The sequence below is a fragment of the Suillus fuscotomentosus genome (assembly GCF_016647785.1).
Source record: "Suillus fuscotomentosus strain FC203 chromosome Unknown F5891scaffold_20, whole genome shotgun sequence".
Taxonomy (NCBI): Eukaryota; Fungi; Basidiomycota; class Agaricomycetes; order Boletales; family Suillaceae; genus Suillus; species Suillus fuscotomentosus.
The window spans coordinates 252,824-279,419 of NW_024539532.1; the positions used below are offsets into that span (position 1 = coordinate 252,824).

General features: G+C 48.3%; 7 protein-coding genes across 7 annotated transcripts; 3 read left to right on the forward strand and 4 right to left on the reverse strand.

Annotated features, from left to right (window-relative positions):
• Positions 1-206: 206 nt before the first annotated feature.
• On the reverse strand, positions 207-2,993 carry F5891DRAFT_950150 (uncharacterized protein; the record flags this gene model as incomplete). The annotated part of the gene is made up of 7 exons (XM_041374932.1): positions 207-925; positions 989-1,264; positions 1,365-1,589; positions 1,640-2,013; positions 2,064-2,272; positions 2,314-2,661; positions 2,712-2,993. The coding sequence occupies 7 exons, from the start codon at positions 2,991-2,993 to the stop codon at positions 207-209; spliced, it is 2,433 nt and encodes an 810-aa protein (XP_041227292.1).
• Positions 2,994-6,594: 3,601 nt separating this feature from the next.
• Positions 6,595-9,066, forward strand: F5891DRAFT_228208 (peptidase S28). Its single transcript, XM_041371009.1, has 10 exons — positions 6,595-6,980; positions 7,035-7,079; positions 7,127-7,421; positions 7,473-7,529; positions 7,658-7,842; positions 8,055-8,237; positions 8,289-8,310; positions 8,362-8,448; positions 8,496-8,583; positions 8,633-9,066. The coding sequence occupies exons 1-10, from the start codon at positions 6,698-6,700 to the stop codon at positions 8,966-8,968; spliced, it is 1,581 nt and encodes a 526-aa protein (XP_041227293.1). The 5' UTR covers positions 6,595-6,697; the 3' UTR covers positions 8,969-9,066.
• Positions 9,067-10,548: 1,482 nt separating this feature from the next.
• On the forward strand, positions 10,549-13,020 carry F5891DRAFT_1027536 (serine carboxypeptidase S28-domain-containing protein). The gene is made up of 11 exons (XM_041361446.1): positions 10,549-10,922; positions 10,971-11,015; positions 11,068-11,362; positions 11,410-11,466; positions 11,581-11,765; positions 11,955-12,140; positions 12,192-12,213; positions 12,264-12,350; positions 12,398-12,485; positions 12,539-12,872; positions 12,999-13,020. Exons 1-10 carry the CDS (start codon positions 10,676-10,678, stop codon positions 12,869-12,871), a joined length of 1,545 nt encoding a protein of 514 aa, XP_041227294.1. The 5' UTR covers positions 10,549-10,675; the 3' UTR covers position 12,872; positions 12,999-13,020.
• Positions 13,021-13,397: 377 nt separating this feature from the next.
• Positions 13,398-13,675, reverse strand: F5891DRAFT_1187180 (uncharacterized protein; the record flags this gene model as incomplete). Its single annotated transcript, XM_041366797.1, has 2 exons — positions 13,398-13,427; positions 13,481-13,675. 2 exons carry the CDS (start codon positions 13,673-13,675, stop codon positions 13,398-13,400), a joined length of 225 nt encoding a protein of 74 aa, XP_041227295.1.
• Positions 13,499-14,385, reverse strand: F5891DRAFT_1027541 (uncharacterized protein). Its single transcript, XM_041361447.1, has 3 exons — positions 14,076-14,385; positions 13,877-14,025; positions 13,499-13,824 (listed from the first exon to the last, which is right to left on the reverse strand). Exons 1-2 carry the CDS (start codon positions 14,287-14,289, stop codon positions 13,880-13,882), a joined length of 360 nt encoding a protein of 119 aa, XP_041227296.1. The 5' UTR covers positions 14,290-14,385; the 3' UTR covers positions 13,499-13,824; positions 13,877-13,879.
• Positions 14,386-18,596: 4,211 nt separating this feature from the next.
• On the forward strand, positions 18,597-21,252 carry F5891DRAFT_228379 (peptidase S28). The gene is made up of 12 exons (XM_041371010.1): positions 18,597-18,604; positions 18,657-18,753; positions 18,806-19,157; positions 19,214-19,258; positions 19,313-19,607; positions 19,659-19,715; positions 19,844-20,028; positions 20,243-20,425; positions 20,477-20,498; positions 20,549-20,635; positions 20,683-20,770; positions 20,825-21,252. Exons 3-12 carry the CDS (start codon positions 18,887-18,889, stop codon positions 21,155-21,157), a joined length of 1,566 nt encoding a protein of 521 aa, XP_041227297.1. The 5' UTR covers positions 18,597-18,604; positions 18,657-18,753; positions 18,806-18,886; the 3' UTR covers positions 21,158-21,252.
• Positions 21,253-23,290: 2,038 nt separating this feature from the next.
• Positions 23,291-26,564, reverse strand: F5891DRAFT_228439 (uncharacterized protein). Its single transcript, XM_041371011.1, has 4 exons — positions 26,426-26,564; positions 25,916-26,367; positions 24,961-25,602; positions 23,291-24,571 (listed from the first exon to the last, which is right to left on the reverse strand). Exons 2-4 carry the CDS (start codon positions 26,325-26,327, stop codon positions 23,424-23,426), a joined length of 2,202 nt encoding a protein of 733 aa, XP_041227298.1. The 5' UTR covers positions 26,328-26,367; positions 26,426-26,564; the 3' UTR covers positions 23,291-23,423.
• Between the last annotated feature and the right edge of the window lie 32 nt (positions 26,565-26,596).

The following is a 26,596-nucleotide window of genomic DNA, read 5'->3' on the forward strand; positions in this document are numbered from 1 at the left end:
CCATGCAGAAAGCTCAGGGTCGCCAACTAACCTATCCGAACATCATAGGTATTCAAGTTGTTCAATTCTTTCTTATATCACCCACACAATCACTTATACAATCGTCTACCTACTCTTTCTTATATCACCGATCAAACCAGAAAACTTCTCATATATGTAGTCCTATGCGGTACATGAAAAAAAACAATTACAAAGCAGAGATGGTGTCAGTCGTTTATTGAGTACAAAAAATCAGCCATGTCTTCGGTGACCACTTCGTGCTCTTCACGGTCAAGGGCTTCAATATCATGGAATTCCGACGCAGAAGAATCAGGATTCTCTGCTTGTGCTGTGGCGAGAATTAATGCGATATAGGTAGTTAAAGATCCACACTCACCGGAACTAGCACCGTTGGTATTGACTGGTCTGCTGAACGCAGGATTCGCAAGGCGAGTTCCAATGCCACTAATACCAGAGAATCCAAATAGTCTCTCAATCTGATCTAACTGATATGTGTGCACAGCGTTGATAGCCGCCCGTGAGCGCCACTGGCGTTTCAACTCGGCAGCAAGCAAAGGGTTAGCTACAAGAAGTTCGTCGATAACGGCAGATGTGTCAATGGTTTCATCGTGGATAGCAGTTCGGAGCTGGCGAATTTCAATATTGAGTCGAATAATTTCTTCGCGAGCTCGGCAGAGCTTGAAGTACTTTGTAGTCGCCTCACGGTGAGCTGGCCTTGCCCAATCCTTGTCTTGGATGTCAGTACGAGAGTCACGCAGAAGGTCAAACTCGCCAAGGAAACTGTATTCGGCAATGTCTTTCCATGCGATCGTTTGTCTCGGTGGGATGAGGGAAGCAGCCTGGATATTGTAGCGATTGATCGCGTTGCGAATAGTGTCCGAGCGCCGCTGTAAAGCTTTACTAATCTGTTGACGTAGTTTGTATCCTAAACAATTTGTAAACGAATCAGTCATAGTACAAGCGCTTACTAGTAGTGGAAATCTCAAACCTGTGCCCGATAACGAGAGCTTTGAGAGTTCAAACAATCTCATGACGACCAAACGTTCGAGTTCATCCAATGCAGTACGATACTTGCCGAGTGTCGCTTCCTCCTTGAAACGTTTGTATTCGTCACCGCCAATCAACCATCTCTCATCGACAGATAAGAGTGTTTCGCAATGAGCAACAAGCCCCTCGGCATGCTGTAATTTGGCGTATGAAGAATTAACTCGGATGCGAGCTTGCTTCAGGGCGTCATGCATCTGTTCCAAGCTGCCAATATGTACTCCATTAAGAGCGTTATTGCCAGATTCACGGGCGAGATCCCATTCAGCTCTATTAAAATTCATATCAGGGGATGGGTGGTAGTTAGTAGTCGATGGCACGATACCTTCTTTCAGCGAGTTCGTCTAGTACTTCAACGTAACGTATAGAGAGTCGATCTCGTGGAGCTGGCTGCTTCAGACCATCCAGATATATGCGTTCCTGATCAAAGAATCCAGGGAAGTCGTTGTCGCTAAGGTGTAGCTCGGCCTTGATAGTTTCTAGCTCGGCTGTCAGCAACCGAACAGATTTCAACGCTTCGCGATAATGAGTCCACAAATAATTACCTGACACTGCGGCATCAGTATTACAATTACAGCTTGATTTTTTGACTTACTAAGTGCAGCATACTTATCGGCATCCCAAAAAGCGAAATGTTCCTCGATGGCTTGGTGGCGATGAAAACGGTTAGCATGCCTTGTGCTACGCGCAAGCTCGTTAGATGCAGAGAAGATATGCTCACAACCCTCGCCCTCAGTATGGCCAGTTCCAGAGATATACATTGGGTGCCAGTCAAGCTGACACCTTCGATTGTGCGCATGGCCATGGAAGGCGCCAACCATCATCCGAAAGCCGAGATCGTGTGCACGAGGGCCCAACGTACTATTAGCTAACGTCTTCGAGAATGCGCAACCGATATCGTACGCGCAACCTCCATTTTTTCCATATACCGTAAGGAGTTTGTCGATGATCGCTATCGGATATTTCGCACTGCCAGAATACATTAGTAATATAAAAATTAGATCAAAATGCGGTCTTACAGTTCTCCGCTTCGGATCATATCACACGCGAGAAGCACAAAGCGATGGCGGCATGAAGCGATAAAAATACCTGACTCTTGGAATACGGCAAACATCTTCTTACGTGAGTCTGGGCCAGCGTTTCTCCATCGATTGACGCATGTGAATGCTCCCGGATGATCCGGGTCTGTAGGCTCATCCTCCCAGTCGTCATCATTCCTCAAGTCTGTCTAAAAGATAATGTTAGAACATAGTTGTATACATAGTAAACACTTACTTGTCGGGATTTGACTTCATTCTCAAACTTGTCAACAGCGTCAGCATGAATCCAATAATCCGAACGAGCTGTGCGAGAATCAGATCGGGCGGTGGTACCATAGATGGACGAGTCCCATCGCTTCAGGCTATTGTTACCGTCAATTGATACCAGCCATTCAAAATCGAGGGCAGGTTCATCGTCGAGCTTGTAAAAGCATGCAGGGCATGTGTTTAACATATGCCAGTTGACGGTATCCTGTTTGAGCGCCTGACGCAGACGCTGGTTGATGTGATGGAGGATTTCTAGAAAAACGTCATAGGCTGCCGAGAATTGCATTTTTAAGTATGGCCGATATGGAATCTACAAACTCAACGTAAATAAACGAACCTCAATGTGAGGAATGTACGTACATCGTGAAGGTAACATAAAGTCTTGCATTGTGATTGGATACTGAACCGGGGACACGTTCGGTGCGACTGACGGTAGGCAGCGAGTGTACGAAGCGAGATGGCAACAGAAGGATACATCGGGGCACACCCGATGTACCCATAGTAGATGAGGGTTTCATTCGGGTATTGATGAGACGGTAATGGTCGTAGATGCGAGCGCCTTCGTGCTGCAAAGAAAAAATAAGTACAAGATATCAAGGAACGTTTCAGACTTACTGAATGTATCAATGAGTTCAATCTCATTAATTGAGAATGAAGCATCGACACCTGACAGGACCTGATCTGAAATATCAGGCATACCGTCCCCGGAATCTCGACTGCGATAGTTTAAGTAGGCGTCAACGAGACGATCTATCTGAAGGCCCCAATGAGCGGTTTGAGTGTCGATGCGTTCTCCCTGAATTCGTGGATCAATGTGATGACTACAATGGGTGTTAATATTTGAAGAGTTGTACACAGTGGTGAATACGTACTATCCAGTTAGATCCGCCAGTTGATGAGCAAGGTCTTCAAATGCCTCATGCTCCCCACCTGCGTGACTGAGGTCAAAGGCCTCTTCACCTGGAGGCACTGTATGGGTGAACACCTCCACGTCCATTCCAAAATCTGCCATCATATTTTCGACGCGGCTTCGGTCCTCTGATGACATTTCTAATACAACAATAAGCGTTAATGATAAAAAAAGAAAATAGTACATACCTTGTATAGCAGCCTGGCAGCTGGAATCTGCCTCTGCCATACGCTGGCTTTGTTTGCCGGCTGCCAGGACTTTGGAATAGCGATGACCCCCTCTAAAACCATGGGAAATGATGGATTTCGAGAGCCCTTTGACCCTCCCGACACCTGAGGCACGAGGCATTACTGGGTTGGGGCGACGAAGGCACGAGGGAGGCGGGAAACGGCAGATACGAAGGAGGGCAACGACGAAAGCACGAGGGAGTTGGGAAATGGCAGGTACGAAGGACGACGACGACGAAGGTACGAAGGAGGTTGAGAAGGCACGAGGGAGGTGGGAAACGGCAGGAACGAAGGAGGTTGACGACGACGACGACAAAGGCGGAACAATGGGGGCACGATGGAGGCAGGGAACGGCAGGGACGATGAGCACAGTGATGAGGAGAGCTAGGAAGCGTGAGAAGGGCCCCTTGGTTCGAATTAGGAAGCGTAGTAGGCGTTGCCGAGCGTGCCGAATTAAAATAGGAATATGACGCAATTAAGGCGGGGCGGGATGCTTACCGAATATAGCCTATGCGCGCGCGCGCGCCCACCATAGTGAGGTGTACATAGTTTTTTTGAAGGTATTTTGAGGAGCTGGGGCACTATTTAACGCTGGTGTAGGGATTTGATGAAACCAAGCCTAATTATAGTTGGCGAGACACGTAACTGCCAAGTATAATAAGGCTTATTAATAGGGCAACCCAGGTGGATGCGGACTCGGACTATCACGCGTCACGCGTCACGATCCCGTTGGACAACGAATATCGCAAACTTAATTTCCCTTACGCAACTACTTTCAATGGCTGCCCAGGTCGCACGGTCAACGTATACTGCATTGTTCCGTGTGCAGGAGTAAACGAGGAAAGAGATAGTGCAAATGTGGGGTTCAAATGTCTGCTTTTGTGCTGGAATCACATGAGTGTCCCAATAAAAAGCCACGACCGGAGGTCACCGCTTGTAATAGAAAATAAAATAAAACTTATCCACCAGAAAGCGTGTTAGAACAGTCTGACACAGGCTACAGGGTGTCATGAAATCGTTGCTGGACATTGCGGGTAACAAGAGGCCGTGCCAGTTCATGATTTGCCCGAGGTATCAAAAACACTTGGGCATTCAATGAAAAAAGAACAATGAACATACACATTTCGAATGTGTTTGCTGAAAATGATATGATACGGAATCGTGTGTGGAGAGCTTGTGAAAGAGGACGCACCTGTTTCAGTCTGGGAATAGGTGCTTGCACATGCATGAAGGCTGGTGGTCGCCAAGGGAGGCATCAGGGACGGGCGCATGCAGCGAGTTCCGATGTTATTGACATTGTGGACAGTTGGTAATAGATCTGTTCACCCTTGCAGTACATCTACGCTGTCTCGTGTGCCTTTCCCTGGTCTCATTTATACTTCTTCTCCGATCGTTTTCTTGCTGGCACTGGGTTCACTTCAAGGAAATCCAACACTTGCTCTCATTTGTCGGCCTTTCAAGTTTCATAGTAAAGGACCTTTTGCTGCAGCGAAGACATGAGACGTACAGGAAGGGGGCAGATGAGAAAATGGGCGAGAAGGACAGCGAGCATGACATGTTCCAATTGCAGCTGCATGCGGTGGACGGGCGGGATGCACCGGTTGCAAAGACATCGAGCGGTGTTTAAACTTACTTGGACTCCGCTGGACTTGTTCTCTATGCACGACGTGGAGCTTGCCCTTGTACGAGAAGCAGTTAGCAGGATCAATCGCAAGGGCCTAGAGCCTCCAGATTCCAGATTTTCTGAATACAACATTAATATTCTCCTTCGGTTCTACTCCGATTAGAGAAAACGTCTTGTCGTACGATTCAGTGACCATTCGTCGTTTATCGGGGAAGGCTGTGACGACTCACGAGCTGCAACTGCCGTTATGGCGTCGTCATGATCTTCAAACGTCGGACGAGGGGTGGTCACTGGATTGATGCGGCCACAACGAATCATCCGCCGTTTGTGCTGGATTTTGAATCTTGATGGATTTATTTGTTGAGTATGGTTCAAGTGAACTTGCTCTAGCGAAGGTGGCCGTCTTGGTTCTGGTTGCTGTGGTGTGTGTGCTAGTCCTCTTTCATAACGTCAAACCGACTCATGTCCCATCTAGACGTTCACGAGGCGGTTCGCACGATGAAGGCTCGTGGTCTTGTTATCATACACATCTTCCTCGACAAAATATCTTTCTCTTGATGGCATCCTTTTACTTTCCTTATTCATTGCCCCGCCCGGAATTGACATGGTGCGATATCTGTGTCATGGGAACAGTTTTCTGAACTCCATAGGTAGCGTCATGCTATGGATCCTCCGAACTTACTGTATATTATTATTCGTGAACAGTGCACCGAGCTTGATGAGGTTCTTTCTCGACATACCAGGAAGACCCTTTACAGATTTTTGGACCGTGTTGGAAGGAGTCTGGGGCGCGCTCCCAGCTGGGCCTAGCTTGATCACCATTTTGTAGGACTCGAGATGACGAAGTTCTTGATATACAGGCGGGTGTTGTATCATGATGTGAAGTTCTCTACAAATTACCGGCGCGTCGCACCGATTTGCAATATTTCGTTATCAGCATCTTACGATGGACTGTAGGAGACGAGGACGTTGAGAAATTACTTGCCTCACCTTTCTGACCCTGTGCAAAGCAGGTTTAGCTTTCTCAAATGGTACGACACAAAATCCATTTTTTCAACCGGGTAGGTTGTGTACTCTATCGATTGCTATGCAGACAAAGCAAACACCCTCGTCCACTTCCACTTCTCCGACTTTGCGAATGTCGCGGTGTCAAACAGCAGTGCAACAACGAGCGATGGCTAACTAAAGTCAGCAGACGGCGAAATACTACCGAAGTCGAAAACAAACCACGCGCTCTGCCCATTTCTCTTGCGGTACCAAAGTGGCGAGATGAGCAACTTCTCCATGGTACAATCCTCATCGCAAAAGCATGCCGGCATATGCAGTTTCTATGTATTCGTTGTAAGGTGACTCCCAGGGCGCGCTGGCATTCTCCCATCGATATTCATTCAGGCGGTGGACTTCTAAAAATTTTACCGGCAAGCTAATTGCAAGTACGATTCATGTGGTTTCTTAGCATTTGCCGCCATCCAGGAGTCCATGACGAGTCTTTCACGCGCTTTCAATTGGGCTGCTGAGTGGCCTGGTTACCCTACACATCTTGGCGGGATGGCTACATATAAAAGGACCCTTCTCCGCCAAGATCATGTCGTGTGATCCTACCCTTCAACTTGTGATCAAGATGTGGGCCCTCATGTCACTGCTACTTGTGGGCATCGCTCGAGCAGCCATTCCCAATTCCATGTCTCGTGGTATGCCTTCTGTCCCAAAAATTCCAGTGCCAGAACGTTTGTTCACTTCGCCGAATGGCACGATACTCCCAAACATTACGACCACCTATTATTTTGATCAGCTCAGAGACCACAATAATATAAACCTTGGAACATTCAAGCAGCGATACTGGATGGACTGGGAGTTTTACGAGCCTGGTATGTCGCGAGGATCGAGGTGCGCTTCAAGTGATATTGACGTATGCATTCAAGGCGGTCCCATTATACTGAATACGCCTGGAGAAGTGAACGCAGATGGTTGGTCTTACTATAGCCCATTTGCTACCTTTCTCACAAAGTTTCAGGTTATCAAGGCTACGTTACGAATGCCACCATTAACGGTCTTATTGCTCAACAACAAAAAGGTGCAGCCATCGTCATTGAACACCGTTTCTTTGGGTTTTCAAATCCATACGACAACCTCACGTCACAATCTCTGGCTCTCCTCACTGTCCAGCAAGCTATCGATGATTTGGTGTATTTCGCTACCACCGTTAACCTTCCCATGTCTGGGGGTGATGCTGTGAAGCCAAGTCAGGCACCATGGATATTGGTTGGAGGAAGCTACGGTGGAGCCCTTACCAGTTATACGATGGTTAAGTGAGTGCCACAAACTGATCCCGTTTTGTCAGTATGGTGATCGACTCAAAGCAAACCGGGAATCTTCTGGGCTGGATATTTATCTTCTGCTACTGTGGAAGCGACCATGTATGTCACATCATTGCAATCATTGCTGACTCTCATTGATGTGATGTATTTCTTCTCCCTTCCTTTATATGAATATGCAAACAATGTGATCGTTTATTGAATTCCGACCTCTTCTCGACCAAAATTAGTGACTATTATGGGTATTTCACCCCTATTCGCGAGCACATGCCACAGAACTGTTCTTCCGATATACAGGCAGTGATCGCCTACCTGGATGGGATGTACGCGGCTAAAGACACAGCTGGAATCAAGACGCTCCAGGAGACATTTGGCCTCAGCGGCCTTGATCATGTTGCCGATTTTGCCACCGCACGTGAGTCGTCCTTGCGTTTCGTTCAATCTTAAATGCATGCATAGAACGAACACCTATGCACCCTCTGATTCGCACAACGTCTTTCAGTTTGTTCTGCCTTCAGTGTATTACCCTCTTCATTCGTCTTGTGTCAGCCGTTTGGATACAAACTCATATATTTGTTCTTGGACAATGTTTTTTGGCGTCCTAACTGACTCTACTCAAACCAATAGTTCAATACAACCTATGGGATTGGCAAGATCTGGACCCTTCTACCGGCCCCGATTCGATATTCTATGAGTTCTGCGATGCACTCGAGGTCAAGGACGGTGTCAATGCCGGACCTGAGGGATGGGGAGTTGATCATGCTATTCGCTCTTGGGGCAACTTTTGGAATACTACATACTACCGTTATAGTATGTGGTCCGTTTTATTTTTGATTGATATAGCTAATCTGGATGGTGAAGATTGTCATGATCAAGATGTCCAGTACGTGTTCTTGGGACGTGATGTCGTTTGCACTGCTGACGGTGAAGACAGAACCTGTCTTGGGACGTTTGACCCGACTGCCATCTACTTCACTAATATTACCGTGAATAATGCTAACAGATCGTGGCTTTGGATGGTGTATGCGTTCTCATTCGCATCAATATCTAATCTGACGATCTTACTAGGTGCAACCAAATCGGTTTCTACCAGACTGGGCCTCCTGAAGGCCAACCTGCGATCGTGAGCCGCATCCTCCAGCCCAGTTATGGAGAGGTACGTAGATTTGATCTAAGAAATGAACATTCATCAACATAATCATCAGCGCGAATGTGTCAACATGTTCCCCGAAGCATTCGCTTATCCACCTCAGCCTGCCACGGCAGAGACGAACGCGATGTACGCTGGCTGGAACGTGAATGTCCCACGTCTCTTCTTCGCCAATGGCCTGCGCGACCCTTGGCGCGGGGGGACTGTCTCTGCTGACGGGCTGAATAAGCCTAACACGACTAGCATGCCGATCTATATGAGCGATGGATTCCATTGTTCGGATATGATATCGTACGATGGCGGTATAGACCCGACTATCGAGGTCGTGCAGGAAGCAGCATTAAGGTACATGAAGGAGTGGCTTGCTGAGTGGAAACCCGCGAATTCATGAGTCCGTGATATGGTGCTATGAGATCTATAAACCAATCGTTTTTGCAAAATATGTCGATTAGTATTCCATTTGCTGGCGAATCCTCGCAGTCTGCGCTCTCGGGAGGCGAAGTGAGATCAATTAGTTCCAGCAAATCTACACTAGTGCTTACTGGCACCGCGCATAATGATAGTGACATTTTCCCATGCCTTGCAATTAATGAGCTTGATTATTTGTCACCATGTCGTTTATGCCGAGGGCCTATCGCGCGAAATGGCTTTTCTGCAGATTCATTACGCTCCATGTCGTTTTTATATTCGGATGCGCTTGACCGTTCTCGAGAAGTAAGTTTCTTTGGTCGAAGGCATGGCAAGTCTCTACTGATGTTCTGTTTATTCTTCGCGGCACGTTGCCAGCCAGACTGTTGTCTTAGGTCATGACGGGTTCGCATCCTGAAATTACAGCTGCCGTCGTGTGAGTGGACCTGACCGAGAATCTTGGTACGTCGTTGGTTCTTTTGATTGGTTGGCTCTAAATTTTGTCTATCAGATTTAGGACGCAACAGTGTAGATGAGTGTCTTGTTAACGAAGTTGCCCAAGCATATTGTTGATCAGCAAATCTTGTCGTTGCTCAGGATGTGGTTCACCGGCCCCAAACAGTCCGTGATCTATTCATGATGTTGGCGTTGAGTGCTATAAGTCTACAGATAGATGAATGAGCAAAGTACGAGGGTGGCCAAGATAAGTCATGGGCATCTTGAATATGTAGAATCCATCTTCGGCAGACTCACTGGTGTTGGCAGTGGCACCAAATATGAATACGAATATCACCGAGATGAATTTGTCGCATCGCAAGAATTCTTTTTGATAATCCAATATCTACTTCGATTTTGAAGACCAACAACACCGTGAAATGAAGCAGAGGTCGCCATAGCAGTGAGGAAAGAACCGTAAGTAGAGGAGAGAACTATGAACACGCACCGTGACAGCATGACGCAGTGGACCCATTAGCACATAATGCTAGCGGTTATTAACGTGCTTGCATGGTTTGCCGCCATGATGCAGGAGTCAAACTTGCAATTTGAGTTGGCGCTTCTTGATTCAGAGTCCATATTAGGCACAGTGATCGCGCGCTTGACCGCAAAGTCCGAGTTTTCGTGTAACTTGAAGGTGTGTGCATCACTGTCACCACAGCAGGTCATCATGTGTTCTCCCACTGACGCATGATGTGCTGCAAGAATCAGATGTCTCAGCTTCTCATTCCCGTGGTCCAGCCTCGGAGCCGATCTCCGAGTCAGATTACCATGGCATTCAAACGGTGAGCGCCGCCAGCAAGTCGTTAGTGAGCTTCTAATTCACCACTGGCCTATCATGTAGCAAGTAATATTCCAGGAGTTATCGATCAGAATCTACAGCTATTTAAATCTCAGTCGCCGTGCAAGCTACGTATTCAGATTCCGAATGCGATGAGCAAATCTACACGCACTGGGTCTTTCGCCAATTTCAGTTCGATGGGTGCATTTGAAAGCTATTGAGCCATCTGTTGCCAGCTCTGTAAGTCCGATTCCATTCTGGGATTCATCTGTTACTGCGTCTTCCTTGCGAAGCAAGTAGCACATGTCTCGATCAGAACTTCGGAAGTGTGGTGCCTCGCCGTGGCTATAAAAGGTCTTTTCTTGACCATCATCATGTTGTTGAGTGCCATCCCTGTCATCAATGTTCAACATAATGTGGGCCCTTGCGTCGCTGCTGCTTGCAAGTCTTGTCCGAGCAGCTATCCCCAACGCAATGCTTCGCGGCAGGCCTTCTCTCCCAAAGCTCCCACTGCCGGATCGTTTCATCACTCCGCCGAATGGCACGGTACTCCCACCCATTACGACTGTCTATTACTTTGATCAGCTCATCGACCACAATAATCCAGACCTCGGGACTTTCCAGCAGCGGTATTGGATGAACTGGGAGTTTTACGAGCCCGGTATGTCGTGAGGATAGAGGTGCAACTTTGAGTAACGTTGCATTGTAGGTGGCCCCATCATCTTGATGACACCCGGAGAAGATCCCGGGGATGGTCAGTTTACCATTCTTAATTTGTGACTTTCTCTCAAGCACTTGATTTTTAGACTCCGTGGTCTTCACTACCAATGAAACCATCAACGGTCTCATCGCTCAACAACAGAATGGTGCAGTCATCATCATCGAACACCGTTTCTTTGGCTATTCAAATCCATACGACAACCTCACGTCACAATCTCTCGCGCTCCTTACCATCCAGCAGGCCATTGATGATCTCGAGTATTTCGCGAAAACTGCTGACCTTCCCATGCCTGGGGGTAATGCTGTGAAACCAGGTCAGACCCCTTGGATACTGAGCGGAGGAAGCTACTCGGGGGCCCTCACAAGTTGGACGATGGTCAAGTGAGCAACTTGCCAGAAGTGAAACGCAGTCATTGATTCGTGTACAGCAAACCAGGACTTTTCTGGGCCGCATATGCATCCTCTGCGGTCGTAGAAGCAATCACGTACGTCAATTTATTGAAATCGCTGCTCGTGTCTCATTGATGTGATTTTCTCCGACCGTTATTACCATCGGAATATATTGCAACATGGTCATTCATTTTATTCGGCCAAAACAGTGACTATTATGGCTATTTCACCCCTATTCGCGAGTACATGCCGCAGAACTGTTCCTCTGATGTAGAGGCAGTGATTACCTACCTGGATGAGTTGTACGGAGCTAACGACATGGCTGGAATCCAGACCCTCAAGGAGGCATTTGGCCTCGGCGATGTCGTACACGTAGATGATTTCGCCAGTGCAAGTGAGTCGTCCTTGTCCTATATTTAGGCTTATGTGATTGCGTAGAATAGACAGCATGGTTAACATGTCTTTCTGTAGTTTATATTGCACTCACCAGCGCGCGCAGCTTCTCCTTTTCTTTTTGCGATATTCTTTTTCTCAAATTCTTCTGCTGCTTTCTTGACTCGACTGACTTTGCTTGGGCCAACAGTTCAATCCAACTTGTTCGACTGGCAAAATCTGCAGCCTGATGCCGGCCCAGGAGCAATGTTCTTCCAGTTCTGTGATGCACTCGAGGTTAAGAACGGTGTCAGTGCCGGACCTGAGGGATGGGGACTTGAAAACGCCATCAAATCTTGGGGAAACTTTTGGAATACTACATACTACTACGACGATGGTAGGCAGTCTTGTTGATTTCTGATTGCCATGGCTAAACTCGATAGTGAAGTCTGTGGATCCGAGGATGCTGAGTACGTATCCCTGGGACCTGGTCGTCCGGACTGGCTGACTGTGAAACTAGAGCTTGTTTTGGGACGTATGACACGAGCCAGCCCTACTGGACTAATGTTACCGTGAATAATGCAGAGAGGTCGTGGTTTTGGATGGTGTATGTATTCTCATTAGTTCGAATATCTACTCTAACAATTATTCTAGATGCAATCAAGTCGGATGGTACCAGGTTGGTCCTCCTGAGGGCCAGCCTGCAATTGTGAGCCGCATCCTCCAACCCATTTACGATCAGGTACGTATATTGATTGTATTCGAAACATAAGCATTCTTCAACATAATCTTCAGCGCCAATGCGTAAACATGTTTCCTCAAGCGTTCACCTATCCACCCCAGCCGACCACTACACAGATCAATGCAATGTATACCGGTTGGAACGTGAATGTTCCACGTCTCTTCTTCGCCAACGGCCTGCGCGACCCTTGGCGTGAATCAACTGTCTCTGCTGATGGACTGAATAAGCCTGACAATCCCAGCATGCCGATCTATGAGGGTGATGGATTCCATGGCTCGGATTTTATCACGAAGAATGGCATTGTAGACCCAACTGTCGCGGTCGTGCAGGAAGCAGCATTAAGGTACATGAAGGAGTGGCTTGCTGAGTGGAGGCCGTCCGCATGATAATAGATTGAAGTATTGGGGCTGTGGTTAAACAAGTTGTTTATATTACTGTAACCTACGTTTGGGAAGAAGTGTGGATGCCAATATAGAGTCCGTTTCATTTCTCGAGGCTTCCGAGGGCCCAGGCTGCAGCCACTCCATTTTCTCTGCACTGTATGTGATTTCAAAGGCAAGATACCTCTCACAATCTGTTCGCGAGCCTCAGACGACGCTATTTGCTGTTCATGACACCTTCATGAATAAATCTCGTTGCATTTATGTCCGTTTCAAGGCTAATGCACGACGTCTTATCCACAGGCACCAAGTCTTTCTCGAAATGGACACTCCGGAAGTCACATAATGCAAGCGACCAATCTACAGCTGCATGCGATATCAGACGCCAAAGGTTTATGATTTGGAAGCGTCTGCGGAGGAGAGAAGGAGCTTCTGTTGGTGGGAGATGCCTGTGAACACGAGCAATGGACGCCGCGGGGCGTTTGGTCTACACGAGCCCAGGGGACTGGTTGACGTCTCTGTGGGTCATCATCTAGCTCGCCTGGGCAACGGCGACGAAAAGCTGTGACGTGAAATGTGCATCAAGACGTCGTTTCAACTTAGTGGCCAACGTACTGTGATCGAAGACGACAACTTGGTTGCCCCTGTAACCCTCTTGATGAGGTCGATGCTCTCAGAGTATTCACGCTCGATCTCATCATCGTTCAAGAACTTGAATCTGGTATGCATCGCCACTTCTCGCCCATACTGAAACCCGGTATTATCAAGCTTGTAAAGCCCCTCCTTCCCGCACACGTCCTCAACTTGCATATCATGCAGGCCCTCGACCAAGTTGCGGGCCGACTTCCCCGTGGCGGTGTGGATGTCAGTGTAAGGTCGAGAGCCGTCAGGTGAAGCGTCATTGATACCACGAGCAAGTTATGTACTACTTACATGTCTTCAAGAGCCGCAGAAGCCGCCTAGCTTATATATCACCTTATTAATTATCCTGGCTGAACGCTCAGCGCTCACCCTTCAAGCTTCGTGAAAGTCAGGGAGGGGCCAGTCTGGGGCTTCGGCAGCTGGATTCAGACGCAGTTCAAATATCGCTCTATGCCATGCGCTCATCATCACCATCGCGCAGCCCGCCACTATAAATGGCTGCCCGCTCGCCGCATCTGCTGTTGGAATGTTACATTCGAGTTCCACTCAAGATGCACATTATTAGCACCTCTTGCCCATTTCTCGTCCATCCCCCTCCTTACCCACCAGCTTCCTTTCCTACTTATGCAATAGCCCACTCGCATGCCTGCCCCATTCATTGTCAGCGTGCGCACACCTGTGATTGATGGTAGGGCACTAGGTGCAACAGTAACAGATGAGGCTGGGGGTTGGAGTATGCTTAAGAACACCCGAGCAGCGTAGGAAGCGTTGAAAAGCCACATTGCGGTATCATTTCATTAGTTCTGGAGAGTGCGTGAGGGCCAAAGATATAGATATACTCGTGATGTCCATGATATAGGCTCGTGCATTGCACTAACACGGAGGGAGGGGAGTGACACGTGACGCTTTGCCACTGCGCAACGTTTAAACTCCGCCTGAAGCCAGCCCGGCCTGTGACTTGACCCACTTTCTACGTAGATTCGAATAGCAATAGCCCCAGGGCCGACCATTTCCCGGACGTTCTTTAAGCTTCAAGCCAATACGATCATTTTGTTTTGCTACGCAGCCGTGCCAGACACAAACATGTTTGCGACTGGTAGTCTACGAGCCTGGAACGCGCAACAAGGGCGGCCTTCAAGCTGTCTATGATACGTTTGTAGACAGATCTCGTTGCATCAGTGCACGACGTCCTGTCCAGCCAACCAAGGTCGTGTACCCCAATGATTATTCGATGACACCACACCATGCTCACGTACGTCGTTCATCTACAAAATAGTACTGTTTTTCTAAACTCGATGTTCTCAGTCTTCTAAGTTCTACACGACTCAATCCCCACGATACGTTATCACAACCCTGCGTTTGGAGATCGAGTTGCGCGAGTATCGCTCAGCAGTCGTTGATGTTCCGTATGCCAAGGGCAATCATGTATATCGTTTTTGTCCTTCCGAATATTTGAACTCCATTTCATCATGTAGAGGAACGCATCAGCAAGAGAGAAATGGAGGACCATCCTGAAAAAGATATTGCAAGTAGTTCGCCTCCTCTCAATAACAACATCACACAGTGATGCAGTGACACGGCTCAGGCACAGTCATACTCGTAACCACAGGACGCGATGCTATCTCTACGTCATCTGCCACACCTGCTGCTGCGGCTCTTCGAGCACCCATCCTCATGTAATAATAAAACGCGCTGGACGCTGGACTCGGTTTCGGCTCTCTTGATGGACCTCTTTTAAACATATCGACGGTCATTATTAATTCAACCGGTCGTCTTGTACCAAGATATCATTTGTCCTCTGGAATACTACGACACTCATCTCATCCCTCGAGCCCATTCAACGTTGTTTCTTATGACATATAAAGGTCAAGTGCGCCGATCTTACGAGCCGTTGAACCTTGTCGCATATGCAGGTCGCGCTGGAAATTGTTCCCAAAATACGGTGATGTGCATGCGCACACACGCATTCTGTACCAAATCATCATACAGGGTCAAGAAGAAAATTGTTTAGGGCAAGACAGTTGATCCCTATCAAGGTACGCAATGGATGTGTTGGTTTTGAACAGCAGTCCATATGGGAAGATTTGAAGATCAGAATGACTGGTGAGAACACAGCTGTGTTCGATGCCCCTCCTTGATTCCGAAATTAGGCTAAGTTGTGGCCTCGGTGATATCATATATGCGCGTATTAAACGTAATGGAACTCAATTTCAATCCGTCCGCGTGTTACAGTCGATTCATATGGCTAGACGCCAGACATCGATTCAACAGCAAAAATTTTATAAACCACTTGACCCATCGCAATTCGCGTACTACGGCCCTGTACAGTTATGGCCTCTCATCAAATAGTCCGCGCATATAATACGTGTCCTGGTCTTGGATTTCAATGCATTGCATCGATCTGTAGTAGGCGCTGTAAAGCCCCTTTTCGAGGAATTCAACATACTGGGCATGAACCATGGAAATTACCTTGCGCCACATTAAGTCGTGTGGTATTGCCTGCTGTCGAGAAGCGTCCTAAGCTTCGTTATGAAGCTCTGATAACTCATTGGAGCTCTCGAAAGAAACCTCTATACAGGCTAAACAGTGCCACTGAATCTAGACAACTGCTGGCACCAGCCAGTCCCTGATAATATACAATGTATCATATTTGGGTATGCTCCAAAAACCATTGGCACGTTGGCCGTACATGTGCTCAAACACAACCTGATCGAGTAGCGAGTTACGCAATTCCTTACGATTCCTCGAAAGTATATATACCTGAGGGGGGCGAACTGGTGCCAGTCTGCCGTCTGTATGCCCGCAACTTTGGTGGTAGAGTCCTTTCGAGTGCGCACCAAGCAAAGAGAGGGGGCATCCACGCCCAGGACAATATCTCTATTGTCGCCAAGAATTGAACCCACCACAGTCCAGAAGCGTAACACGCGATCATAAGAGCTATAGGATGCTATTAGATCGATCTCGGCATCGATGTGGGACCACTTACATGACATCAAAAAAATGATAGAAAGCGTGAGAGATATAGCCGGCCAGGCGATAAACAGGAGTGTACAGCACAGCCGAAAGCGTGTGGCCGTCAGGACCTACAAGTTTGTGAATACGCATAAGTGCAGTCAGGTCTGCTACAAACTTCGTTAGTCCATATCCGATCACAGGCTTCGTATATGTTGACCACAGCTAGACCAGTAAGCAGGCCACCGAGGGCATGCGCAAAAGATCCGAAGGCTAAAATATAGCAAGTGTGTATGGTGTACGGAAGAAATGATGCCAGAGGCGGCTGTGTTGAAAGAAAGACCGCCGAAGTAGTGAGTACCTGCAATCCAGTATTAGATTTCTTTCTTTGACCCTAAGAAGTACTACATGCCAAGCCCGCCTGCAATTTCATAAATCAGTACATGGTTAGGTCATATCGATGTTCCCTACCGCTATGTTGGTATTACTCAGTCTGTCAATAAAACTCTTCCTATGTTTCTCCCATTCATCATCGTTGATCTTGGACTTCCAGTGATGTTCGAGAGACGGTCTTGACATCGAGATCAGACAGAGTATACGAAATAATGTGGACAATATAGGATGTTTGTTAAAATCTGGAACCGCCCAAAAATCTGGTAGCGAAGGCTCAGGTGACCTATAAAACTTGATTAATCAATAATCCGAGAGCAGTGGGGTTACTGGCTGATTGGTTTCGTTCTCCATTCGACGCAGTGAGTAAGAACAGTCTTGCGGTCCTTAAGTTGAGGTTTCGTCCTCTTCGGTGAAAGCGGAGGCAGTCTTATATAGTTCGCTGTGAAAGATACCATAGGTAAGCATGTCGTGTTGGAGCTAGCCCACACGACCAAATATTACCAGGTGGGGGCGGCGATCTGCATGGACTGCATGATCACTAGTAGCACGGCATCGATTGGCTTGAGAAACATAAACATTATTCACGAACTTCGCGAACCACAGATTCTCGATAACCCTGAAGTATATCAAATTCATAGACAGGTGAGTCCTCAGAATCCATGACATCCAACTTGCATGATTTTGACATTATGTCAATTAGTCAAGAGCGTCGAATCCACATGACGTGCTTTCGTAGGAAAGTGCCAGAGTTAGGGAAACGACAACTGACAGAATTGGATAACAAGGGCCTCTAGACGAAATGGGTGGTGCCCGAGACTTGTAAGGGCAAGTAATGACGAAGTTTGAAACGCCTGTGCTGTACCCGGACAGGCTGGACGCGGCGTTCGCACTACATGATGGTAGCGTGTTGTTGTAGTATGTGGTGCACATTGCTTGATAGCACCCACAAAACAGCTCGTTCCCTGTTACAATGGAGTAATAATATCAATTGAAACCAAGCAAGAATGAACAACCCACCGGTGATTAACGGCGGCCAGTGGTATACCGCCTACTAGGTCAAACAATGCAAATTAGCTAGAACCAGCTGCCAGTCGTTAGAGGTGGTTGGATGTTGTTGTCCTTGATCCACAGAACTGTAATTAACTTACTTGCAAGTTTGAACAGCCAGCCTGACTCTTAAAGCACTAGTTCGGACGGACACCATTGAAGAGAACTACTAGACTAGTAGGTCGTTGTGACACGTATGATGATGTAACTCGGACAAATCTAGTGCCTTCGAAACCAACTCCGACGAGCTAAGTTCAAGTCCTTCCGACTTCTGATGCAGAATGCATTGCATTCGACTTGCCAGTGACTCAGGCTAGTGGAGACTATCGGGTTGGCCAATTTACTTATCAGCAACACTACTAATAGCCCGAGGGCCTTCGGGGTGTTGAAGGAATAACGAACTCAGGCTGGCACCTAGTATCACGCTGACCATACGTACAAGATAACAGTTGCAGCAGATTCCCGCTACACTCTCGGCAGTACGACCCCGGCGGGCCTGTGTCAGGTGCATCTTCCTGACCTTTTCCCAAAAGAGCAAGACCAAGGGCAACTTTGACCGCGGTACAATTGGTCTTCTCCAAAGGAGCTTTCCTCAGTAGTCATGTTGGCCGTATACAGTCTTTCTCCTACCAACGACACATACCTGGAAGATCAGAAGATTACCAGGTCAAGCCGCTGACCCTTGAGGTACATTTCATCAGACCGGTGAGCATCTAAATATCTGCTGAGCAGTATTCACCATCTAAATCCATCTCAGCTGCGCGAGCCGCAAGTCCAGGCTTCAGAGAATACGTACTGGGTCTTTCGTCAAGTTCCTTTTGATGGGCGACCACGGTAAGGCCGTCGAGCAACCTGTATGTCCAAAAATATCCTCTTCAGGCTTCTCTTACGAAGCGAGTAGCAAAGTTGTCAAATTGCAAGTGTTACACTACTCACTTACGCATCCTGCCATGACTACATATAAAAAGCGTTTCCCCGACCACGATCATGTTATCTCACCCCCCACTAACTGACATGATGTGGGTTGCATTGCTCATCCTTTCAGGCCTTGCCCGAGCAGCTATCCCTAATGCCATGCTTCGTGGCATGCAGTCTCTCCCCAAGCTCTCAGCACCTCAACGTTCTATCATTTCACCAAATGGCACAGCACTCGATATTACGACTGTTTATCACTTCGACCAGCTCATCGACCACGATAATCCAGGCCTCGGAACCTTCAAGCAACGATATTGGATGAACTGGGAGTGTTATGAACCTGGTATGTCGCGAGGATGATCAAGTGTGCTTCAAGTGATATTGACGTGTGCGCTCAAGGCGGTCCCATTATATTGATGACGCCTGGAGAAGTGGATGCAGATGGTTGGTTTTACTATAACCAATATGTTACCTTTCTCTCAAAATACTTTATTTCAGGATACGAAGGCTACACTACCAATGACACGCTCAATGGTCTCATCACCCAACAACAAAATGGTGCAGCCATCCTCATCGAGCACCGTTTCTTTGGTTATTCCAATCCATACGACAACCTTACGCCAAAATCCCTAGCTCTCCTCACCATCCAGCAGGCTATCGATGATCTCGTATATTTTGCCACCACGGCCGACCTTCCTATGCCTGGTGGTGATGCTGTGAAACCAGGTCAGGCTCCGTGGATATTGATCGGAGGGAGCTACTCGGGAGGCCTCACAAGTTGGACGATGGTCAAGTGAGAATTTGAAACAAAATTTGATGTTTCAGCGTAATGATTGACGTAAAGCAAACCGGGAATTTTCTGGGCTGCATATGCATCTTCTGCCGTCGTAGAAGCCATCACGTATGTTACATCACTGCGCATCTCCAATTAATCTGATTGCTTCTCGTTATAATTAACTGAATGCATCCGCATGCGACGTGTCCGTTCGTTGAAATTGGCCTTGGATCGCTGTTCTCTGACCCAAACAGCGACTTTTATGGTTATTTCACACCTATTCGCGAGTACATGCCACAGAACTGTTCATCTGATGTACAGGCAGTGGTTGCATATCTGGATGAGATGTTCACGGTTAATGACACCGCTGGAATTCAGACGCTCAAGGAAACATTTGGCCTCGGCGATGTTGTACACGTAGACGATTTCGCCAGTGCACGTGAGTCATTCTTGTCTTTTCAGTTTTACATATGTGGTTGTGTAGAACGAAGCATGGTTGGCATGCCTTCTGATCCATGCAACATCTGTAGTTTATATTGACCTCACCAGCGCGCACAGTTCCTCCTTTTCCATATGCTTACCTCCAATATTCCTTTTGTGACATTCTTTTTCTGCTGCCTTCTTGACTCGACTGACTCTGCTTGGGTCAACAGTCCTATACACCTTGTACGAGTGGCAATCTCTGCAGCCTGACGTTGGCCCAGGGGCAATGTTCTTCCAGTTCTGTGATGCACTCGAGGTTAAGAACGGTGTCAGTGCCGGACCTGAGGGATGGGGACTTGAAAACGCCATCTACTCTTGGGGAAACTTTTGGAATACTACATACTACGACGATGGTAGGCAGTCTTGTTGATTTCTGGTTGCCATGGCTAAACTCGATAGTGAAGTCTGTGGATCCGAGGATGCTGAGTGCGTATCCTTGGGACCTGGTCGTCCGGACTGGCTGACTGTGAAACTAGAACTTGTCTTGGGACGTATAACACGAGCCAGTCCTGGTGGACTGATGTTACCGTGAACAATCCAGGCAGGTCGTGGTTTTGGATGGTGTATGTATGCTCATTAGCTCGAAGATCCACTCTGACAATTATTCTAGGTGCAATCAAGTCGGATGGTACCAGGTTGGCCCCCCTGAAGGCCAGCCCGCAATTGTGAGCCGCATCCTGCAACCCATTTACGACGAGGTACGTATATTGATTGTATCCGAAACATGAACATTCTTCAACATAATCTTTCAGCGCCAATGCGTGAACATGTTTCCTGAAGCGTTTACCTATCCACCTCAGCCGACCACTACACAGACCGACACGATGTATGCCGGTTGGAACGTGAATGTTCCACGTCTCTTCTTCGCCAACGGCCTGCGCGATCCTTGGCGTGAAGCAACTGTCTCTGCTGATGGACTGAATAAGCCTAGCAATCCCAACATGCCGATCTATGAGGGCGATGGATTCCACTGCTCAGATCTAATCACGGAGAATGGTTATGTAGACCCGACCATTGCAGCCGTGCAGGAAGCAGCATTGATGTACATGAAGGAGTGGCTTGCTGAGTGGAAGCCTAATGCTTGATGATTTATATAGATATATTTCTGGGACCAACCCGGTTCATAATGACTCATGCTGTTTTATGTTTCAGACTTTCAGTGGAAGAATTTTAATGGTGCGTTCCGAGCCGCGGGAATTGGCGCCCGCCACATTCAGTCATATATGCCAGCGCCCCAAGAATCAGCTCGTAGACGTGGACACTGAATAGCTATAGGTTGGTCCCTCATTTCTATTTCCAATTTGGCCTTGAAATGTCGTGGAGGCTCTCGACCTGGAGAAGATGCCGATGATTGATTAAATTTGGGACCATCAACTTTCGACTACTTGGGATATTATTTTAGAAGGCGGCGCCTGGCCTGGGAAAGGTAAATTTCATGGTACAGCTTGGGCAGCTCAACTTCGACTGCGCTCGTTGCAGATTCTTCCTCTATTCTTCTACCTACCTGGTTCGTCGTCGCGATCTCTGTTATCCCAGGTTACATATCAAGTCCTTCACTCGGATCACATCGAAGCATCTGCTCGTGGTCCACGCAGTCGATATCAGATTGCCTGAGACCGCGATAACCGCTTAGGCCCCCTCCGACTATCAGCAACTGAAACGTTGTAGCCGATATTCCGACATTCGTGAACGTCAAAGTACAGATCCGGACTGTGAGCACACCAGTCTTGACATAAAAGCCTCGGATAACATGCCAAGCTTTTGGGCCTCTGAGACGGTACCCATTTGATGCCACGGCGCTCCGATAGGTTGATATTGACCCTCCCAGCTACATCTTCGGAGCGGTACGCGTTTAGCTCGTGTATATGACAGTCCTATTTCAAGTTAATCGACAGTACATACAAACTCACCTCATCTCATAGGATGGCACGTCTCAAACGGCAGGGTGCCCAGAATGGCAGACTGATGGGTCACGTCAGGGTATTCGTATACCCACAGATGCGACCGAGACACCAGACTAGATAGATAGAGCGTATCTCTCGAAAGGACAGAAATCGGAATAGATTAAAAATCTTCGGAGTGTGACAGCCTGAGTATACGCATGGAGGAGACGGAAAATTGCCCGCAAGTTTGAGGCGACATGAGTCAAATGCTCTTCGTAATGGCATCAAAGTTGCTTCCACAACCGTTCTGTGATACTAGGTCGCGCCACTGAGTATAGTAGAGCTCCAAAACTGCTCGAATGCGTTTCGCGAAGGAGAAGGCTAGTTAGGCTACACGTGAAAGTTTTTTTTCCAGTCAAGACAAAAATAAAGTGACCTGTATACCAGTCGGACGAGCAACAACTCGGTCCAAGGGAACTTAATCCTTGATCTGGGCAGAGTGGCACATCTAGCACAAGTCAATGACAGGGACATTTGGTGCCTTGGCACATGTTAGGCTGCCTCTTGAGTGCAAGGACAGCAGGTGACAAGCAGACATAACCAAGGATGCGCTCGTATGTTGATACGCAAAAACATGCAGCGAGCTGGATGATAATTCAACCATTTGGCAGTCACGAACTTGTGCTCACCCTGAGGCCTGAGACTGTCGCGTCGGTTAAATTGTCTCTACGGCGTAACTGTGGACCACGACCGAAGGAATAAGCCAAAACTGGAGAGCCAACGTTCTATGGGAAAGGCCTACGGCTCCCGAGCATCCGAGTGATATATATGTTTGAGAGACCGGTCGAACTGCAGGGGTGTGGTCAAAAATACTATGTGATTGCTGAATAAACAGAAATAGAGGCTGAGACAACAGAACGCGGACTCTAGGGAGTAGGGTAGGCCAACCAGCCGAAACGCTGTATAAACGATGAGTATATAAGGATTAGAAAATGCACACCGACCACCATCAATGACCAGCGATCTACACTATGAGGCGACATAGATATAATATACGCAAAACAAAGCATCATAAAGGACAAGAACAGGGGTGCTCGTAGAAAAGTGTTTTAAACAGATCATAGTACTGGGCAATACGCATAGCGAAGATATCAAAAAGCGACAAGACAAACCTAATATTGACATGGAAGACGTGCAAAGCATGAACTGGGGTAACCAAGATATGAAGAGATAGAGGAATAGATAGTTCACAAACGTGTTGAGCTGATGGATAAAAGTGCTCAACAACTAGTCCCAGACCGATCGTCGGTCAAACATATAGAAAGCAAAATGATCACAGGGGTGACCTGTCGTGAAGGTGATGCGAGTGGGGTTATGGACAAAACGGGACGAAATGATTTTGCAGAGCTAATGACAGCGATGACATTGAAGTCATTTTTGGAGGGACGATGGTCATAGGAGAGTCGGGTCATTCGCGAGGGGGCTGCTCGGGTGACACGGGCCAAACAGGTTCTCTATTTCTGTCCTTGTCGCCAGAACGAGTCAAAGGCACCGCGGTGGATGAGACTGTAGTCTGCTGTGCAGGCTGTTCAGGGGAGGGATGAGAATGTTGAGGAGAATGCTGTTGCTGCTGATGTTGCTGCTGGGAAATGTTCGCCATGTCGTCAAGACCTCGCTTGACACCAGCCATCAGAGCATCCGTTTTTGAGATCATATCCTCAAGCCGTTTCCGCTGCTCGTGCAGTTCAAGGTAATGTTGCCTCAACTCACTCGCGGTTGGAACACCTGGGGTCAAGACACCGTTCAAAACATCATGAGGCGGGGGCGAATGACCGAGGGGTCCGTAGTATCCATGACCCATGCCATGAGGCGGCGGTAAGACGTACCCTGTACCAGGAGCAGTAAGACCAGGGTTTAACGGTGAATGCGTCCTGCTTGGCGCATTGGAACCAGAGCGCATATAGCTAGATGGCGTTCCTCCGAAATCACGATTACTCAAGAGGCTAGGAGGACCGTAGCCGCCAAACCGTTCACCGAGAGCGGCATTGAGAGGAGGGAGATCGAATCCAGCATGTGGCGCTGCCATGAATGCGCCATGGCCCGATCCAGTGCGTGCAAGATGGTGAGCATGTGCGAAGCGTTCCATATCGGAACTGCGCGGTAACGAATGGGCACGATCACCGGTGACGCCACTCAGAGCCTCTGCAATCTGCTGTATGCTCGTGCCTTCTGCCCATGCGGAACCATGTGAGTCGCGGGACGCTTTCCGCGTAGTCCGCTCATTCTTCCGCCGACTAACAGGTTCTGGTTCCTCTTCTGCCTCCCCCATATCTTCATCGTCATCCTTTTCGCGCAAGCGGCCCTTCTCCCGATCGCTCTTTCCACGTCGTGCTCGCTTACGGCGAGGTTGAGGCTCTTCTATCTCACCATCACTCTCCTCGGTGTTCGCGTGTTGGCTACCAAGACGGCCGACTGAGACGAGTGCCTCGGCCGCAGCCTGATCTGACATGCGCCCCGACGACATCCCTGCGGCCGCTGGGACGCGTTTCCGTCGCTTGATGACAGTCTTTTTCATGGAGTTGGGACGATGTGTGCCATGAAGCTTGAAGTAAAGACCTGGACAGCAATCCAATGGTCAGCGCTGAAACCGACCAAACGATGATAAGGCAAAAAAAAAACAATGATGTGTCAAATCAAAATGGTCCGGCAGATGCCAAGAACATTCATCAACCAATCCAATATGGCAATACGCATCCCCACAAATCGTGAGAAGGAAGATAAACCAAAAGGATAAGTTGAATTCCCATTACGCGAATGATAAATTGGGCTGGCGGGCACCCTGATTCTAGAAACGAGGTATAGACACGCGCGACAATCGCGAGATGAACGTGCGTTCCGCAAGAAATTTTACGAAGTGAATGGAGTTTGCGGAGATAAAGCCAATGGGCGCGCCAGATACGAAGTATGGCAAGGGCATGTAAACTGAAACGAAAGCTGAAACGCACCACAAGCATTGCAGATATTGTTACCAACATCATCTCTTCTCCACAACGGGGTTGTACTCGTACCACAGTTGGCACAACTGAGCGCTCCGACAGTAGATTTGACCTTCTTCGCAGGCCCTGACGCTGGGCTTTCAGTATCGACACCGGGTGATGGTGCATCACCGGTGGGGGTGACACCTCGCGCGGGCGCGGACGGTGATGGTTCGTCTGCAGGAGCCGTCATCTCTAATCTTCCTGATATGGCGAGTGCGTTATTGAGTGTGGGACACCCTGCACAAGCACTAGATCCTCCAGTGCCATCACATCGTCCGTCACCTGGACACGTGCCTCCAATCGAAACATTGTGTGCACCTGAGGCAGATATAGACTTGGCGGGAGTCGAACTTTTCGAAGAGGGTTTTGCCTGAGGCTGCCCAGAGCTCTCAGTTTGAGATGATGATAATGCTTCCTGATTTTTCGACGATTGGGGTTGGCTAGGCGATGTCGCTGGTACAGCCAAAGATGCCTGATTTAGGTTGGACATATCTGTTTCCCCAGTTCCGTTTGGGGGTTGGCGAGCGGGAGCTGCAGCTGTCGCAGTGGGCGTTGGCGTGCGAGCCAGGGATGGGGGACGTGCGACTTTGCGTGATTTGAGGTAAAGGCCTACATGGAATAAAGAGCAAAAACCCAAGCGATGCGCACACGAGTTGCACACATTTCAATCAGCACACTGTTACTGCACTACCAAGCGGTAGGTAGGGAAAGAGACGTAGGAAATGACAATGGCCAATCAGCATGTTGACCGGCAGAAGCATGCACGGAACACGTTTCAGATGCAACGGAATGCTGCGAATGTGATATGGAGTGCACGGGGTGTGTTTTGGAAACGGACGCCCACGAACCCACCAACCACGGGTTGACACGTGACGGCGTAGGACGGGAAATGAAAGAGATGAGATGAAGAGAGATCACTCACCACAAGCATTGCAGATGGTTTTGCCCTCGGTGTCGCGTCGCCACAGGGGCGTGTCAACGACTCCGCAATTAGTGCAACCAGTACGTTGCTGTTGCTGTTGCGCCTGCTGCTGCGCCTGCTGCTGCTGCTGCTGCTGCTGTTGGGGCGCGTTCGGTGTCGACGTTGGCTGGTCTTCTACGACAGGTTGGAGGCGCTCTTTTGACTGTAAAAGCTGCTCAAAAGTAAAGTCGCTTGGGTTTATCTTCTGCTGAAGGGAGCCGGCAAGGACCGGCGAGGTGGACAAAGAGTCGCGTTGTACTGCAGCGTGTTCTGAGGCTGTGCTGGGCGAGAACTGCTGCTGTATCCGGGAGAGGGTAGAAAGCGCAGGATGATGCATGTTCAACGCAGGGGGTTCCATTACGATTGGCGACATTTTTTTTTATCAGACAGTAGTAAGATAGACAATATGTTGACTGTAACACGTTGAAACGTCAGCTGTTGTGTCAAGACCGCGGAAGCATGAGATCTCACTGATGCAGTACAGGTCGATGATGAATGATGCGTGGTCGACGTGGACGACGGTGAGGAGAAGGGTATTGTTGTGAGCGAAACACGTAGGGGGGGAGAGAAATAAACGGACAGAGGAGAGTCGGGCACCGCAGTGTTTATGATTTTTGGTATTGGCGGGAACCGATAAACCCA

Excerpts from the sequence above, each read along its gene's own strand:
- F5891DRAFT_228208 (XM_041371009.1), top strand. The coding sequence starts at position 6,698 with ATGTCGTGTGATCCTACCCTTCAACTTGTGATCAAGATGTGGGCCCTC. Across the intron at positions 7,843-8,054 it reads TGCCGATTTTGCCACCGCAC|TTCAATACAACCTATGGGAT; the intron begins GTGAGTCGTCCT and ends TCAAACCAATAG. Across the intron at positions 8,584-8,632 it reads TCCAGCCCAGTTATGGAGAG|CGCGAATGTGTCAACATGTT; the intron begins GTACGTAGATTT and ends CATAATCATCAG.
- F5891DRAFT_1027536 (XM_041361446.1), top strand. The coding sequence starts at position 10,676 with ATGTGGGCCCTTGCGTCGCTGCTGCTTGCAAGTCTTGTCCGAGCAGCT. Across the intron at positions 11,016-11,067 it reads CGGAGAAGATCCCGGGGATG|ACTCCGTGGTCTTCACTACC; the intron begins GTCAGTTTACCA and ends CTTGATTTTTAG. Across the intron at positions 12,141-12,191 it reads TACATACTACTACGACGATG|TCTGTGGATCCGAGGATGCT; the intron begins GTAGGCAGTCTT and ends TCGATAGTGAAG.
- F5891DRAFT_1027541 (XM_041361447.1), bottom strand. The coding sequence starts at position 14,289 with ATGTGGCTTTTCAACGCTTCCTACGCTGCTCGGGTGTTCTTAAGCATA. Across the intron at positions 14,026-14,075 it reads GGACGAGAAATGGGCAAGAG|CAGATGCGGCGAGCGGGCAG; the intron begins GTGCTAATAATG and ends ACATTCCAACAG.
- F5891DRAFT_228379 (XM_041371010.1), top strand. The coding sequence starts at position 18,887 with ATGTTATCTCACCCCCCACTAACTGACATGATGTGGGTTGCATTGCTC. Across the intron at positions 19,608-19,658 it reads ACAAGTTGGACGATGGTCAA|CAAACCGGGAATTTTCTGGG; the intron begins GTGAGAATTTGA and ends ATTGACGTAAAG. Across the intron at positions 19,716-19,843 it reads GCCGTCGTAGAAGCCATCAC|CGACTTTTATGGTTATTTCA; the intron begins GTATGTTACATC and ends TGACCCAAACAG.
- F5891DRAFT_228439 (XM_041371011.1), bottom strand. The coding sequence starts at position 26,327 with ATGTCGCCAATCGTAATGGAACCCCCTGCGTTGAACATGCATCATCCT. Across the intron at positions 25,603-25,915 it reads AACCATCTGCAATGCTTGTG|GCCTTTACCTCAAATCACGC; the intron begins GTGAGTGATCTC and ends TATTCCATGTAG. Across the intron at positions 24,572-24,960 it reads CAATATCTGCAATGCTTGTG|GTCTTTACTTCAAGCTTCAT; the intron begins GTGCGTTTCAGC and ends ATTGCTGTCCAG.